General features: G+C 37.6%; 1 protein-coding gene across 1 annotated transcript in view; it reads right to left on the bottom strand.

The window, feature by feature from the left end:
• Positions 1-12,995, bottom strand: part of MCPH1 (microcephalin 1) — a 122,908-nt gene extending 109,913 nt beyond the window's left edge. The window contains exons 1-7 of the mRNA XM_041477479.1: positions 12,926-12,995; positions 10,741-10,832; positions 8,278-8,396; positions 3,165-3,249; positions 2,474-2,594; positions 2,063-2,203; positions 997-1,092 (exon numbers count right to left, since the gene is read on the bottom strand). Of these exons, the coding sequence (XP_041333413.1) occupies positions 997-1,092; positions 2,063-2,203; positions 2,474-2,594; positions 3,165-3,249; positions 8,278-8,396; positions 10,741-10,832; positions 12,926-12,944 (673 nt within the window). The 5' untranslated portion in view covers positions 12,945-12,995. The remainder of the gene's footprint in view (positions 1-996; positions 1,093-2,062; positions 2,204-2,473; positions 2,595-3,164; positions 3,250-8,277; positions 8,397-10,740; positions 10,833-12,925) is intronic.
• Between the last annotated feature and the right edge of the window lie 1,028 nt (positions 12,996-14,023).

The raw sequence follows: 14,023 nt of genomic DNA, 5'->3' as shown, positions 1-14,023 counted from the left end.
GCTGTCGCAGGCTGTAAGATACCCACTGTGTTCTTAGGTAAGCCAACATGACAGAACTCCAGTATCATGTCAGTAAAATGTAACACCTCAAAATAGCATATGGTATAGCTTACTGTTGAGGGAGAACGGAGAGCAGGCAAGCTGCTCTAGTGGCCCTTATTACAAATTCTAAAGACTCCCTTCTCCTCACTTTGCTGCTGAGATCGAGGCCAGAATCTGACTTGAGCTCTTTGCCCCTGTGACTGACAGATGACATGAGGGCTGAAGCACGCACCTCTTGCATACAAAATCAATACTATTAAGATGTTCACTGGAGTAGCTCAACAGACTTCACAATCTCCTCTCTTATGCCCTGCTAATACACCAAAACACAGGAACAAACCTCTAATTTATGAGAATAATTTTATGAGGTTCTTACCGTGCTAATAAATTATTTTAATCCATCTTAAATCATACAACATTTAAAAAGCTGATTTATTTTTACTCGTGCTATTTCTTCAAACTTGACCACTTAATCTGAAAAACACATTAGGCTAACTTTCAAATTCATGGTTTTCAACTGAAAATTTGGAAGACATTGCAGTTCTTTGAGGTCTTACCCTCATTAAGATCTCTTTCAAGCTTCCCATATCACATCTTTGGTGTGCACTCTGTGTTCTATACATGATCGCTGTTAAGAGCAGAGAAGATTTATACCATGTAGGACAGAAAGTTAATAATAGGAAATGGTATGAGTAGAGAGGAGGAAGTGAGGCAAGCAATACAGCTGTAAGGCAGAGCATTTACCTAGTGGTATTCCTCATGCTCCATTTTTCCTGACTTCTTAGTACAACATACTTTCTTTAGTAAGGAAAAACTAAGATAATTCAGCTTTAAATATAAAAGATCGAGAAAATACATACAGTTCCCATTTCAGTATATCGTACTTTCCAAAGTAAGATATAAAGGCCATATATTATTTTTAATTTCTGTAATATATTAAGTTGTGTTAGTTACCAGGTAGCAACTCATCTTCCGAATTAGTTAAGATACAAGTAGGAAGTGGGCAGTCTCCTGGTGAGCTGCTTGGAACTGTTTGAGTCATTTGTGAACCTAGGAATACAAAAAAAGCTATTAGATATTTGTAAGCATTTTTTCTAGGTAACTCAGCAGAACATTTTTCTGAAACTAAAGAATAATCTAAAACTAGTTAGAAATGATAACTGATATTTCTAAGTCTTGTTGAGACATTTTACGAAAGAATCTGTGAAGCCTTGCAATTGGCAATCACATCTTGATATAGCAGAAATGCTTTTAATGTTTGAAAGTTTACCTTAAAATTTGGAGAGAAAATATATACAAGCCTCACTGAAATAAACTGAGATTTAATTTTTCATCCATGTATTAATGTTTCTTTACTTTCACAACTGTTTTTGAAATTAGAAATTGACAGTCTAGCTGAAATGCACATCTTAAAACTTCAAATACTACAGATGCTGCCCCACCAAAAGATAGTTCACATTCAACATTTTTTAGAGCAATTGGCAAAACCTAATGAGTCAGACCTTAATATTTTCTCAGTAAGGCAATGCAAACACTAAAAAAAATCTGAAAACTACAATCTAGATTTAATTCATTAGAATACCCATTTTAAAATCAACTAGATTTATTTAATTAGGTTATTAAAATTTATGTATTTTTCAAGTCCTGTTCTTCAGTACCTGGACAGATATCAGTTTTGGGGTCCTTTTTAAACTGTTGATGTGGGAGTAATAACATTACAATCTTTGTCATGCACAGCATCCACATTAAAATTTAACAGGAAATAAGATTTAGTGTCTCACTGTAAAGTTTAAGCAAGAGGTGATAATATCAATTTACATGGCTAGAAAGTCTAGCTTAAACATTAGTCCTCTTGGGCAGCCTAGTGATAAAAAACTATTTTGCAACCATTGTGTTCCAGACATGCAATCAAAATATGAAAAAAATTCTAAAGGTGAGAGCACAGATGCACAAAAAAGTCAGCAATAAAACCAGCCATCATTTGTGCATCTTTATAAGTAAGTAAAATTCAACTTCTTACCAGTAGGAGAAAGATTCTCTCTTTTTTCCTTCATATCCTTTATTCTTCTTTCCATTTCATTGCATTGATCTTTTATCATATTAACAGGGCTGTATATAAGTGAACCATTGTCTTCAAACAATAAAACTGGTACATCTGCATCTGCACAAAGAAATTGGATTTATATATTAATATTTGAATGCTGAAACAGCCTGAGATGAAGTTTCTTTTTTTAAACCAAACTTGGCAAAAAAAAAAAGTTTTCTTAGATAAAGATCATTACAGATGCCTCAACACAACAGAAATGCAAAGAACTCTGTAAAAATTTCTCATGGCAAGATGCAAAAAGCTCACAAAAACCCCAACCAACAAACACCAAAACCCATCAAGTGCTTTAAAAAAACTTTGGATCTTAGTAAAAAATATTCTTACCAGCATTAACTGCTGTCTTTTGTAGAGCTAACTCTTTAGCCATTTGGTTCAGTCTTCTTTGAAGTTTTCTATTATTTTCTGGAGTTTTTTCAACATAGTCTTTTGGCTGCATACATTTGTGCTACAAGACAGACAAAACTCTTAACTATATGTAGAAAACTGCCAAAACAATGACATCTCCTATTTTGCCTGCCACTTTGTCACAGTATTTATTATTGGTATTTATGCTGCTTATCACCTCCTTCAGAGTCACAGGTAATCACAGAAATTAGCATTTTGCAAAGTAAACTTTAATATTAAATAAGAAAGACCCTAACAGATATTTTTTTTTTTGCTTGCAGCAAAGTTAAAGATTTAAAGGTAGTTTTTAAAAATACAAGTATTTGTTGCAACTCGGTAAAACATAATCCACATAGTAGTGGTGTTTTTTTGATTAGTCATTGTTACATAATTTGAATTTAAATCTTAATTTTTTAATTACAAATACAAAAACTTGATTTGTAGTATACTTTCTTCAGATAAGATGTCACATGATCACAGCATTAGACTGTCTTTAAACTCTTACTCAGATGGATAGGTAGAGTTTACAGAATGTTCTGAAAATAGTTCAAATGCTTGAGGTCAAAAAGTCAAGTTCAAACTTTAAAGTTTTTTATTCTAGGCCCATTAAAAAAAAAACCCACATACTTACTTTTTTGATTGGTAGTAGAAATCCTTCATTAGTGTCTACTGCAGGAAATAGGGATTCATCAACACGGACTCCAGTTTCTCGACACCTGTACAGTAAATTAGAGAAGGTTTGGTGGGTTTTTGTTCTCTTGTTTTTGTTTGAAGAATGAGAACCTTTATTGCAAGAAGAGTCACCTGAGCCCTGCAATAATGAAACACCTTTCACCTTTCTAAGTGTGAAACTTTAAGGTAAGTACTGTAATGTTACCCCTTCCCTCCCCCTTCTATTACACACCAAATATGTGATCCAAATTTTTGTGCCAATGATGCCCTCCAAATTGCTGTTCTGAAGGGGCAAGATTCCCACTCGTGTTGTTTTCCACACTTTTCCAAGCTGCTGGGCTGTGCTCGCAGCAGCCGCTCGTGTGGCTCTGGTGACACCTAGCGATGGAACCGCCACACGGTGTGAGCCTGTACAGTTACGGTCGCATCCTCACTCGGCTTGAAACTGACGAGAGAGACAAACCACTGCAAGATATTGGTCAAATTCACTGAATTTAGAGTTCTCAGGAGCATCACAGAGAGAGCTTCACCAGCTGGACTTCTGTGACTGTTATTAAATTCTGGATAATAATCAGCACAGTTGCAGACTACATGAAAGGTTACATTAATTCAGAGATTTCATTGATTCAGAGAAGCAAAAGAGAATAAAATTTTAGTATTAAATCTATGAATCTTTTACTTTGCAGACAAATCTGAATGTAAATGATTTATATAACTTATTTGTGGGATAAGATATCCTGCTAAAAAAAAAAAAGGTAGAGCTTCACAATTACGCATTTGATGTGAAGTATTAAGTATGCCTAATTTGGGCAGGTGTAGCTATTCCATTTTATATGGAGTTTTGTTCCTGGGTTTTGATATTTTTTTAGGCTGCTCACTTAAGTATTTGTGTTGAAGAAGCAGTAAAAAACTTTTTCTCAATGATCCCAAAGCTGTCACTCATTTTGCATTACACTTTAAATGTTTTTACATGACAGCAAGTCCATGACTTTTGTTCACTATTTTTAAAGTTAAGACACATTTATCATTCTTAGAAATGGAAAAAAAAAAAAAAAAAAAGCAAAAGCAAACAATTGTTTCAATAGTTTTAAAATTTAAAATAACTTTACTCTGCAGTTATAAGTTTTTCTGATTTTTAATTTTCATCTTAAAGAGTTATCTTCTCAAATTCGTAAACTGCAGAACTGCATACAGTTTAGGCTCAAATAGATGCTCATGTTATAGAGCAAAAGCTTCCAATAAAAGTTTGATGCAAATCATTGGAAAGAGCACTAGAAATCCAGATTTCTTCAACAATTCAACAAGGCAATGATCACTAAATACTACACAAACCCTTCAAGTGTTTCAGGCTTTTATGAGGAAAACTAAGTATTACAGCACTTTTCAGCTCACTGGGCATATTCCTCTGGGAGGCTCAAGTACTGCTCAGGGGAAGGCAACACTGTACAAGTCTAACAGGATGGAAATAGGGGTTTGCCAGCTGTTAAATGTGAGAGTATTTTCCACAAAGAGGAAGGATCAGGAAATGCTGGACTAATTGTTTATTACTTGCTTCCTTGTCTGGTATTTTCAGAGCTCCATCAAAAAGTAGCATCCAGATTAAATATCATATACTGCAGCACCCTGCTGTATCCTCCAGTATCAAGATTCCCAAGAGCACGTAAGAACATAAAAACTAAGCCAAACATTCCCAGTTTACTTTGTTCCACAGATTTCTGCTTGTCAGATGGTTAGATGCAATACTATACTTGGGTTTTGATAAAATGAAATGTTTAATTGCTTCAGTAATTTTTTTATCCTATGTAAATATTTGCTCACTGTGATTTTGCAACAAGGAGTTCTACAGCCTAACTCTGTGTTATTAAAACCCATAATTTACTGTTTTCTCTGAATCTGTCTCCACGTGTATTGATGTAATGTTTTCCAACTTTTCTACTGGAAAGGAAAACAGACATTCATTTCCCATTCAGCCTCTCTACACAAAGCTTTGTGTTCACAGTAGTCTCCCATCTCCACTCTTTTTCCAGACTGAAGTATTCTTGTCTCTTCAATCACATCTTGTAAGAAAACTATTTTATAACTTCAGTCAAGCTCATTGTCAACCTCTGGCAACATTCCAAATATAACCATGATAAAATGCTGTCATTCCACTATATGAATTCTTATGTTCTATTTAATTTGATTTTTGACTACTGCTGAGGTAACAATGCTATGAAAATGTCTACTGCAAGTACCAAAATACAATGATCATCTCCCTGATACGCTTAAGAGGACTGTTTTAAACAGCCTTCTTGACACCTGCAAGAATTTTATTCCCTTCAGTCTTAGCTTTTAATAGAACTTCTTCCATTTTAACTAGACTCCTTTTTAAATTTAAGCATTGTCATAAAATTTCTTGGGTTTGGTGTTCCAGTATGAACACTTATACTGTAAACATACTTATGAAATGGTTCTCTGACATAGTCTGAACAGACTGGCACAACAAATTAAGATCCACAAACCAATTAAGATCAAGCAATAACTAACATACCTGGTTTTGCACTGCACTCCCACAGGAGTCACCAACCCCCAGTCTACACCAGAAAGTTGATACGTACTATTACCTTGCTGAGATAACATTTCACAGCTTTTCTGACCATTTTGAGAATGTTCCACTTGCTACTGAATGAAGCAGCTGGTTAATCAAGCCATCTTTTTAGCAATGCTAAAACTTCAAATCATAGGAACTCTGCATGATTTGCCTACACAAAGTATCAGGTTTAAATTAAGCTTCCATTCACACAGGACCATAATTTTATGGGTACACATTATTCAGTCCTTCCTATTTACATTGTTCCAGGGTTCAATAAATTATCTTCTACTTCTGCCTACCTCTAGTACTACCGTGTCTAAGACAGGGATGTACTAGACATGCAACGTAGTCAGGCACTCTGGTTCTCTTATTACAAAAAAAAAAAAAAAAGTGTATGTATACTAGCCCAGACTCATTTAAATTTTGTACTGCCTGTCCCTCATTTGAATAATCCCATGAACAGCAGGATTATCATTACTATCATTACAATCTCCTATACAAGTTTTAGTACTCTTGACCTTTATTTTTCCCAAGGATATGATATTCTCATGAATTCTGCTTACAGTATACATCAATCTAACCTGTATGTTCTTCTGTACCCTTTGGCATTTACTTTAAACTAAAGGGCGGAAGAAAAAGATTACATAATAGTTCAATCATAATTCACAGCTCGGGTCCTCCTCTGCAATAAAATACATCTATTTTAGATGACTCCCCAAGTTCCAACAAACTTCTTCTTCTAAGTCATGTGCCAAGACCTTGCTTTGGTCAGAAAATTATAACAGGAAAACTTAAAAGATACCAGGAAGATGCTAGCCTTCTATTTCCTACCAAACAACCTAAGTTTTCCCTCTAGATGCTTTCTCTTGTCGTCTTCCTTTGTTGCTGTTATCCAGCAAAACTTAAGAGTTTCTTGAGGTTTTTACACATGGATTTCAAAACTCCATGACGTGCCCCACAGTATCACACGTCCAGTTGTTTCTGTGCCTCAGCTTTCTACAGTGTTCATCCACTCAATGCCTTCCAGCAGTGCAGAGGAGACTCTTGTGGTGGAACTGCTGTCACAGAAAGAGTATTTGTGTATGACGTGTCCTAGACTCTCCCCTGTAAGGCACTCTCATTCTTCCATTGCTGGTGGTACTCACCTGGACTTTTATGAGAGCCTTTTTACTACAGCACATCAAATCATCAATAATTTATAGTTCATGTGACTAAGATTTCAAATTCTGTATTTATACACTTAGCCACCTAAAGTGCATATTTAATTTTACATAGTATTGAAATCATCATCACTGTCACATTCAAATAGCACCAGGTTCTTGAAAGATATGTTCATATAAACAAAATTTTTCATCACCCTAATTTTCAGGAACTTAAGGTATTTCTTCTTTGGTGTTAAAGCTGGCTGGGTTGTGTGCCTGTAACTTCTATATCTGACATACTGAAAAAAACCAAAAAAACCCAACAACAAAAAACCCCGAAACAAACTAAACAAAACAAAACAACCCACCAAAAAAGACACAAACAAAAAAAAAAAACCCAAACCAAAAATCCCCTGAGTCTGCAGATCTGTGTGAATTTCTTTTTTAGCTAACGGAGTTGCATCACAAGTTTCCAGGCTGTACTGGTCTATGTTTAGGTGTCTATAGGGCATAGATTTGCCCTCCCTTCTTGTTCCCCCCTTTTTTTAAAAAAAACAAGCCTAAAATGTTTGCACTTAGACCACTACCTCTCCATGCATATGACAATTGGTACAGGTAAAGCTCTCTTTACTTGATTTACAGTCTAATTGCCATCATCACATTGATTTATCGACTGGCGTGTTTAACACACGCGTATTCATAAACTGTATTTTTACCCTTCATCTGAAATCTTAGGCCTCACATGCACTTTGTACATCCAGGAAAGCAGCTATTGACTACCAAATTCTAAAGGACTGGTTGCATAGATCAAATTTTTCTTCAATTAAAAAAAAAAAAAAAATTAACTTTTTCCATATGGTAGAAGAGAATCTTCATGAAGTTTTGTTCTGAACTTGCCAAATATCTTAAAACCAGAATACATATGGATCTTTTTCTTTCTTGCTAGGATTTATTCTGTTTACAGGATTTAACTACAGAAACAGTACAATGCCCTTGATGAAATGTGCTTTCACATATGAAAGTGAAAGGACTGTATTCAATGTAAGTATGGCCTTCACTGTCTATGCATGCCATCTGAGAGCACAAGAGTAGAACTCTTAAAAAATATACTATAAAACTATTTCACCATGTTAATTTTTTAAGAGTTTACACGTGACCTTTTTGTGTAAGTCACATGCTTTATAATAGGAATAATGTCATAGAAAAGATAAATACTCACAGATTTATCACTATTTCAAATATGTTAAATAAAATGGTTTCTGTATTTAAGTTTTTCAATTTAAAAATACTAGAAAATTATTATTAATAAAATATTATCTCTGAAATATGCCACATTCATTATAACCACGAGTACTCACTTTTCCACCCAGAGTACAGAAACTATTTTGACACCCATCTTCTGTGCTTTCTTCCATGTAGTCAAACGTCCATCTTTGAAGACTACATGGGTCACGTTCTTGTTCAAAGTTTTTGAAACCTGCAGAAATACACAGAGAGCTCATATTTAAGTCTGATAATTGGGAAATGCTAATAAAACCAGCTAGCATAGCCCATTTTTAATGTATATACCACTAGCGTAAAAATTTATTCTAACTATGTAAAAATTTATTCTAATTATGTTAAGGACCCTTTTGATCTTTCCCAACTTCACAAGAAGCCTCAAGCAATTAAAACTCCAGTCTCATTAGGCAAGCTAATGCCGGCTAAAGGGATGGAATAGCCCTTTGTTTTCAGTCTCCTCTATGTTACAATTTTCAGCTCCCTACCCTGGATGTATCACTAATTTTGCAACATTTTTATTTACATAGTGTAACATAATTTCTTATGCAATAGCCCGGGTAGAAAGCAGACGCCACTATCCAAAGAAATAATAAAGCATCTTTTTGGCAAAAGAACTCAGGCTTAAAGCATACAGCTAACCTCACTTTTTAAACTAATATTTCATCAATAAAAGTCACTTTTAGTTTTGAGGCAAAGGCTGTTTACAAACAAAAATTATATGGGAATGCTTTAAAAATGAGAAAACCAGAAAATTAGAAGTCAGCACAGACGATCAAATTTTCAGTTATCAGCCTCTATTGGCAAGTGATGTTTTCAGTTCTAGATACTCCATTTTTCACAAACAAGGCTTCCTTTGTGGAGACTAAGCACCTCATACAGAACTGCTTGATCAATTGTGATTGTTGAAGTGGTTACATCAATAGAACTCATTTTTTGCTGCAGCATTTCCCCAGCCAAACAGAAATAGCTCCATAACTTTTTGTTGGGCCCTCAGTTGCATCATTATATTTTGCCTACAGCATGCTGGGTCTGTATTTATCTTTAAGAAAACCATTTAGCTTTTCCAAACATTGCTGGTGGCAGGCTGATTATGACTTCTTAGAAGACAAAACCCCATAATATTTCAGTATCTAGGTATAAAATGATCCATTAGTCTCTTATAGAATAAATTATTACTCCAGATGCAATTCCTTACTCACTTTTGCCAGTATCTAGCTCACAGCCCATGTCCTAAGGATGCTTGATGAAGCTTTGCATCCAAATTATGGAGGAGCACCACCTTACACCTCCCTCTTGCCTGGCCCACCTCCTCCCCTTACCCTATGTGTCTTCTGCTGCTCAGCTGAACTTACTTTGAGATGTCAGAATCAATAATCTAGCAAAAAACAAATTTAGAATTTAATTTCCTGACACAGTGATCCAAGCCAGCTTAGTACCACATGCTCAGCCAATAACAGGGAAGTGTCTGGAACAGGGAAGGGGCATGACCATCCCTATTCAGTTGTAGGGATATACTAAATAGGCTCATCTGTATCATCTGCCTGCACCATATCTGGTTATCTTGACCCTTTTGAAGAATTTTGATACTTTATACTTCTGCCATATTTTCTGTGAGAAAAAAGTCTTACATCACAAGACTAGAATTACACAGTCTGACAACACAGCATAAAAATATTTCTTTTTACTTGAGTTATTTATTGAGAGTTGTGTTTGCTTTAATAGCAAAAACAGTTACCCTAACTATTCTGTCACATTCATTCAGCTTACTTCATACAGAAAGAGAGGATCTGAGGACAGCAGCAAGATTTCCTAAATTACACTAACAGACACCTACACACGCCCATTTTAAAGAGCACTGGGAGTTCACACAACTATTTTTTTAGAATAGAAAAAATCTGGGCTGTAAAAATCTCAATTAACCAGCAACAATGTGCAAGAAAGGAAGATGCCAGTTTGACTTTGGTCGCTGTTTGAAATGTTACAGCTGGCAATTAAACATCTTTTGCACCTACAAGTCAACTATATCTGGTATGGAAAAAAATCGTTGAGACATATACTGAAACTCTTAAGACGTATTTTTACTAACACTTTCTGGAACTGTCTAAATTTGGGGAGAGTGAATGGAAGAATAAAATATCACGGTGCTTGGGTTAGGAAACATTGTACTAACAACAGAGCAGCTGCTTACAAATTGATGAAAACAAAACAATATAAGGCACACACTTGTAAACCACAGGTTTTCAAGACTTAGATTTGCTTTGCTCACAGTCTGTGGCAAGCCCAATACTTCCCACGAGGAGCATGCTATCACATTAATATGCAACGAGGGCTGTAGATGTAGAAAGGCTTTAAATGCCTTTCCCATCTGTCAGTAGCAAGAATTTTACAGCACATTGGTCTATTCTCAGGTCTCTAATTTTCTCCCTTCTTGCTCTTTAAAAACTCATACTAAAAAGAAATACATGCGACAAGCAGAACAAGCAAGCTAATTTATAATTAAGATCTTTCCTATTCCATTTATTTCAAAATAGTCTTCTTACTTTTGCTCCCATATCAAGAAGCTGCTGTTCAAAGGTTTTTGAGTAATTTTCTGTTCTGTTAGATGACCAAACTTCTACAAAGGCAGAAATACCTGGATCAGAAGACAGAAAACAACAACTGATGAAGTATACACCATGGTAAAACTAGTTAAACTGCCTTTCCAATAAAAGTTTATTTTATACATTATTGCATTCAGTTGCAAATACAGCTTTTAGTAAACTGAGTGTCAGACTTTAGCAGCAGAATTTTTTTAGTGTATTTATGTCCCCTAAATTAATTGTAAAGGAGATAACTTAGAAGTCTAACACCAGCTAACTTTCTACTTCATCTATTTAAAACACACTACCAGCTTAACAAGCAATACATTATCTTTACATGACTGCTCACCCTTACCATTATTTAATCACTTTTAATCTTCAGATTAGTTAAAAATCTGAAAACCAGTTGATACAACACAACTTACAGAACAAAATGTCATCACCACAATAGAATTATCCCTTCCCCAAACTCCTAGAAAATTTTGCAGAAATATCACTTAACAGTTTCCAGTTGACTTCAATTCTCATTTTATTTATATTGAAACATCCAAAATTAAGTACATATCACAGGGTCTAATAAAGTCTCATATCAGTTGCTGTATGCAACTTGAGATATTCAGATTTAATTAGCTTGCTTCATTAAGCAGGTTAATAAACTCTTCAAGGAATCAAGTCAGCCTTGCTTGAGAATATCTTCAAGCAATCAACCAAAGACAGAAGTACTGACAAGGAGGGATAAACAAAGAAAACTCATAACAATACCTTGGTTAATTTTACATAGGACAGGCACCAAAGTGACCTACAGTTCCACTGGCCATGCCACTTTCCCATATTGAATGGCAAATCAGGAAAATTCCAAAAACTGGAGAAATGGCAGTTCACCAAAAATAACTTCATGCAAAGGCCAGACAAGTCTAAGAACTCATGAATAAAACCAAGAGTTTCATTTTAAAAGGATCATCCTTAGCAAATATTGCTTAATTATCTTAGCTACTAAGATAATTAAGCATATCGTTCTGATTAATTGTTATGTAGTCTCATCTGTCTTCTTTCTAAATGAAAACCAGAATAATGTTCCAATTATTCATAACAATAGAAGTACTCTTATAAAGGTTAAAATATTTTTACAATTACTAGAAATATTTTTGACATACAAGAGAAATGTGAAACAAAGCACTTCCTCATGCAAAGCATTGGGAAAAATCTTATCAGTAGTACAACTTCAGATATAAATGGGAATTTAAGACAAGTCTACTGCAATGTGCTTTTAACTGTTTTCATCCTGCTACTAGACTGGGACAGATTCTGCCAGAGTTGCCTTCTTCCTTGATAGTTCAGTTGTGAAAAACAATGCATTTGCATTTGAAAAGATAGTACCTTTCTCTTACATCAAGTATTTCAGAACTTTCATAGCTAAAATTCTCCTAGAAAAACAGACCGGAACATTTCAGTACAGGTCTAACTAGGAACTTAAAGGGATGCTACTTCAAAACTCCACGCACTTGCAGTAGGATCAAAGGTGTATTTCACATTCATAATAATTAGTCAATTTTAGCTAATCAAAATTTTAGCCAGCAAAAGGCAAAGCTTTTTGCAGTTTTTGTACAGTTGATGGAAAAGAAAATGAGGAAGTGCTTTGCACTTTTTTGAACTAGAAGAGCTCTGAGTAGAGATCGGTTCTTGTAAACATCAGCCTTAGAAGTTCTCAGAGAAGGCAGCGATCGCAGAGGGAAACGGCAGGCAGAGAGAGAGGGCAACTTGGCGAGGCAGAAATTTCGAGATGCAGAAGAAAGCCACGACTGCCCGGAGCAGGAAGAACAGAGGGGTCGGCGGGCAGTGCCCCACCGGGCAGCACCCTATAGTGGCACACAGGGAGGCGGCCGCCCCTGCCCGCCACGCCGCGGGGCCGGGCCTGCGCCCGGGCACAGCCCGCTCCCACCCGCGGCGAGTCCGAGCAGCCCGCGGGGCAGTGCTGACACTCCGCCACCACGGGCCTCCACAGCGGCCCGTCACCCGCTCTGCCGGGAAGCGCCGAGGCAAGGGCCGCAAGGAGAAAGGGGGCAAGGGCAGCTCGGAGCCCGCGCCAGCCCGGCGGCTCCTCTCGGCCGCGCCGGGAGAAGCCACCGCACGGCGGCCGAGCCGGTACCTTTCAGCGCGGGCTCCATTGGCGGCACAGGCCGGGAACTCGCAGCGCCCGCCACGGTTCAAACCCGCCCCCGCGCATGGCCCCGCCGCGCCTGCGCACCAGGGCGAGCGGCGGCCCTGCCGCGGCCGTGCAGCTGCGGCGCCCCGCGGCCCTGGTCGGAAATGGGGTGTGCTCGGCCCAGTGCCGGCCCTTTCCGCGCCGGGGAGCGTTCGGCACGGCCGAATGCTGCCGGAAACAGTGTCACAGAATTAATTAGGTTGGAAAATACTTCTGAGGTCATCGAATCCAACCTATGACCCACTTTGACCACTTTGTAAACTGAGTCTTTCCGTAAACATCCGGTCTTTCTGTGAACATCTCCAGGGACAGTGACTCCACCACTTCTCTGGGCAGCCCATTCCAGTATCTAATCACCTTTCCCGTTAAAAAATTCGTCCTAATATCCAACGTAAACCGCCCCTGCTACAGCTTAAGGCTATGTCCTCTCATCCTGTCACTATTTCCTGGGACAAGAGACTGACCCTCAGGTGGCTGTGACCACCTTTCAGGCAGTTGGAGAGGGCAATGAGCCCCTCCCTGCTGAGCCTCCTCCAGGCTAAACACCCCAGCTCCCTCAGGTGCTCCTCACAGGACTTGTGCTCCAGACCTTCACCAGCTCTGCTGTCCTTCTATGACTTGCTTCAGCTCCTCAAAGTTCTTTGTGAATTGAGGGGCCCAGAACTGGACACAGCACTCTGTGACCTCTCCAGTGCTCAGTACAGGGGGACAATCACTGGTCCTGGTCCTGATGGCCACACTACTGCTGATAGAGGCTGGGATGCCACGAAGTTTTGACAAAGCCAAACTCTGAGTGAATTTTCTGTGTGACCATTTGCCATAAGGAGTCCTAAAGAGGCAATCCTGAAGAATTTTAGTTTGTAGGAAAGTCCAGCATCAGAGAACTGCTGGCCTCTCAACTCTCTGGTAGCTCTAACTGCAGTGTCTGAAGTGAGAAAACAACAGAAAAAGGCTGCAAAATAGGGGTTAGTAAAGAGCACTGTGAGAGTATTTACCAAAGCATGTAAAACTGCTTGAGGGCAACTGTCTATTAACTATAGT

This window comes from Pyrgilauda ruficollis, unplaced genomic scaffold (assembly GCF_017590135.1).
Source record: "Pyrgilauda ruficollis isolate IOZ18807 unplaced genomic scaffold, ASM1759013v1 scaffold40, whole genome shotgun sequence".
Taxonomy (NCBI): domain Eukaryota; kingdom Metazoa; phylum Chordata; class Aves; order Passeriformes; family Passeridae; genus Pyrgilauda; species Pyrgilauda ruficollis.
Note: the sequence above shows the minus strand (reverse complement) of the source record. Positions and strands in the feature narration are given on the sequence as shown.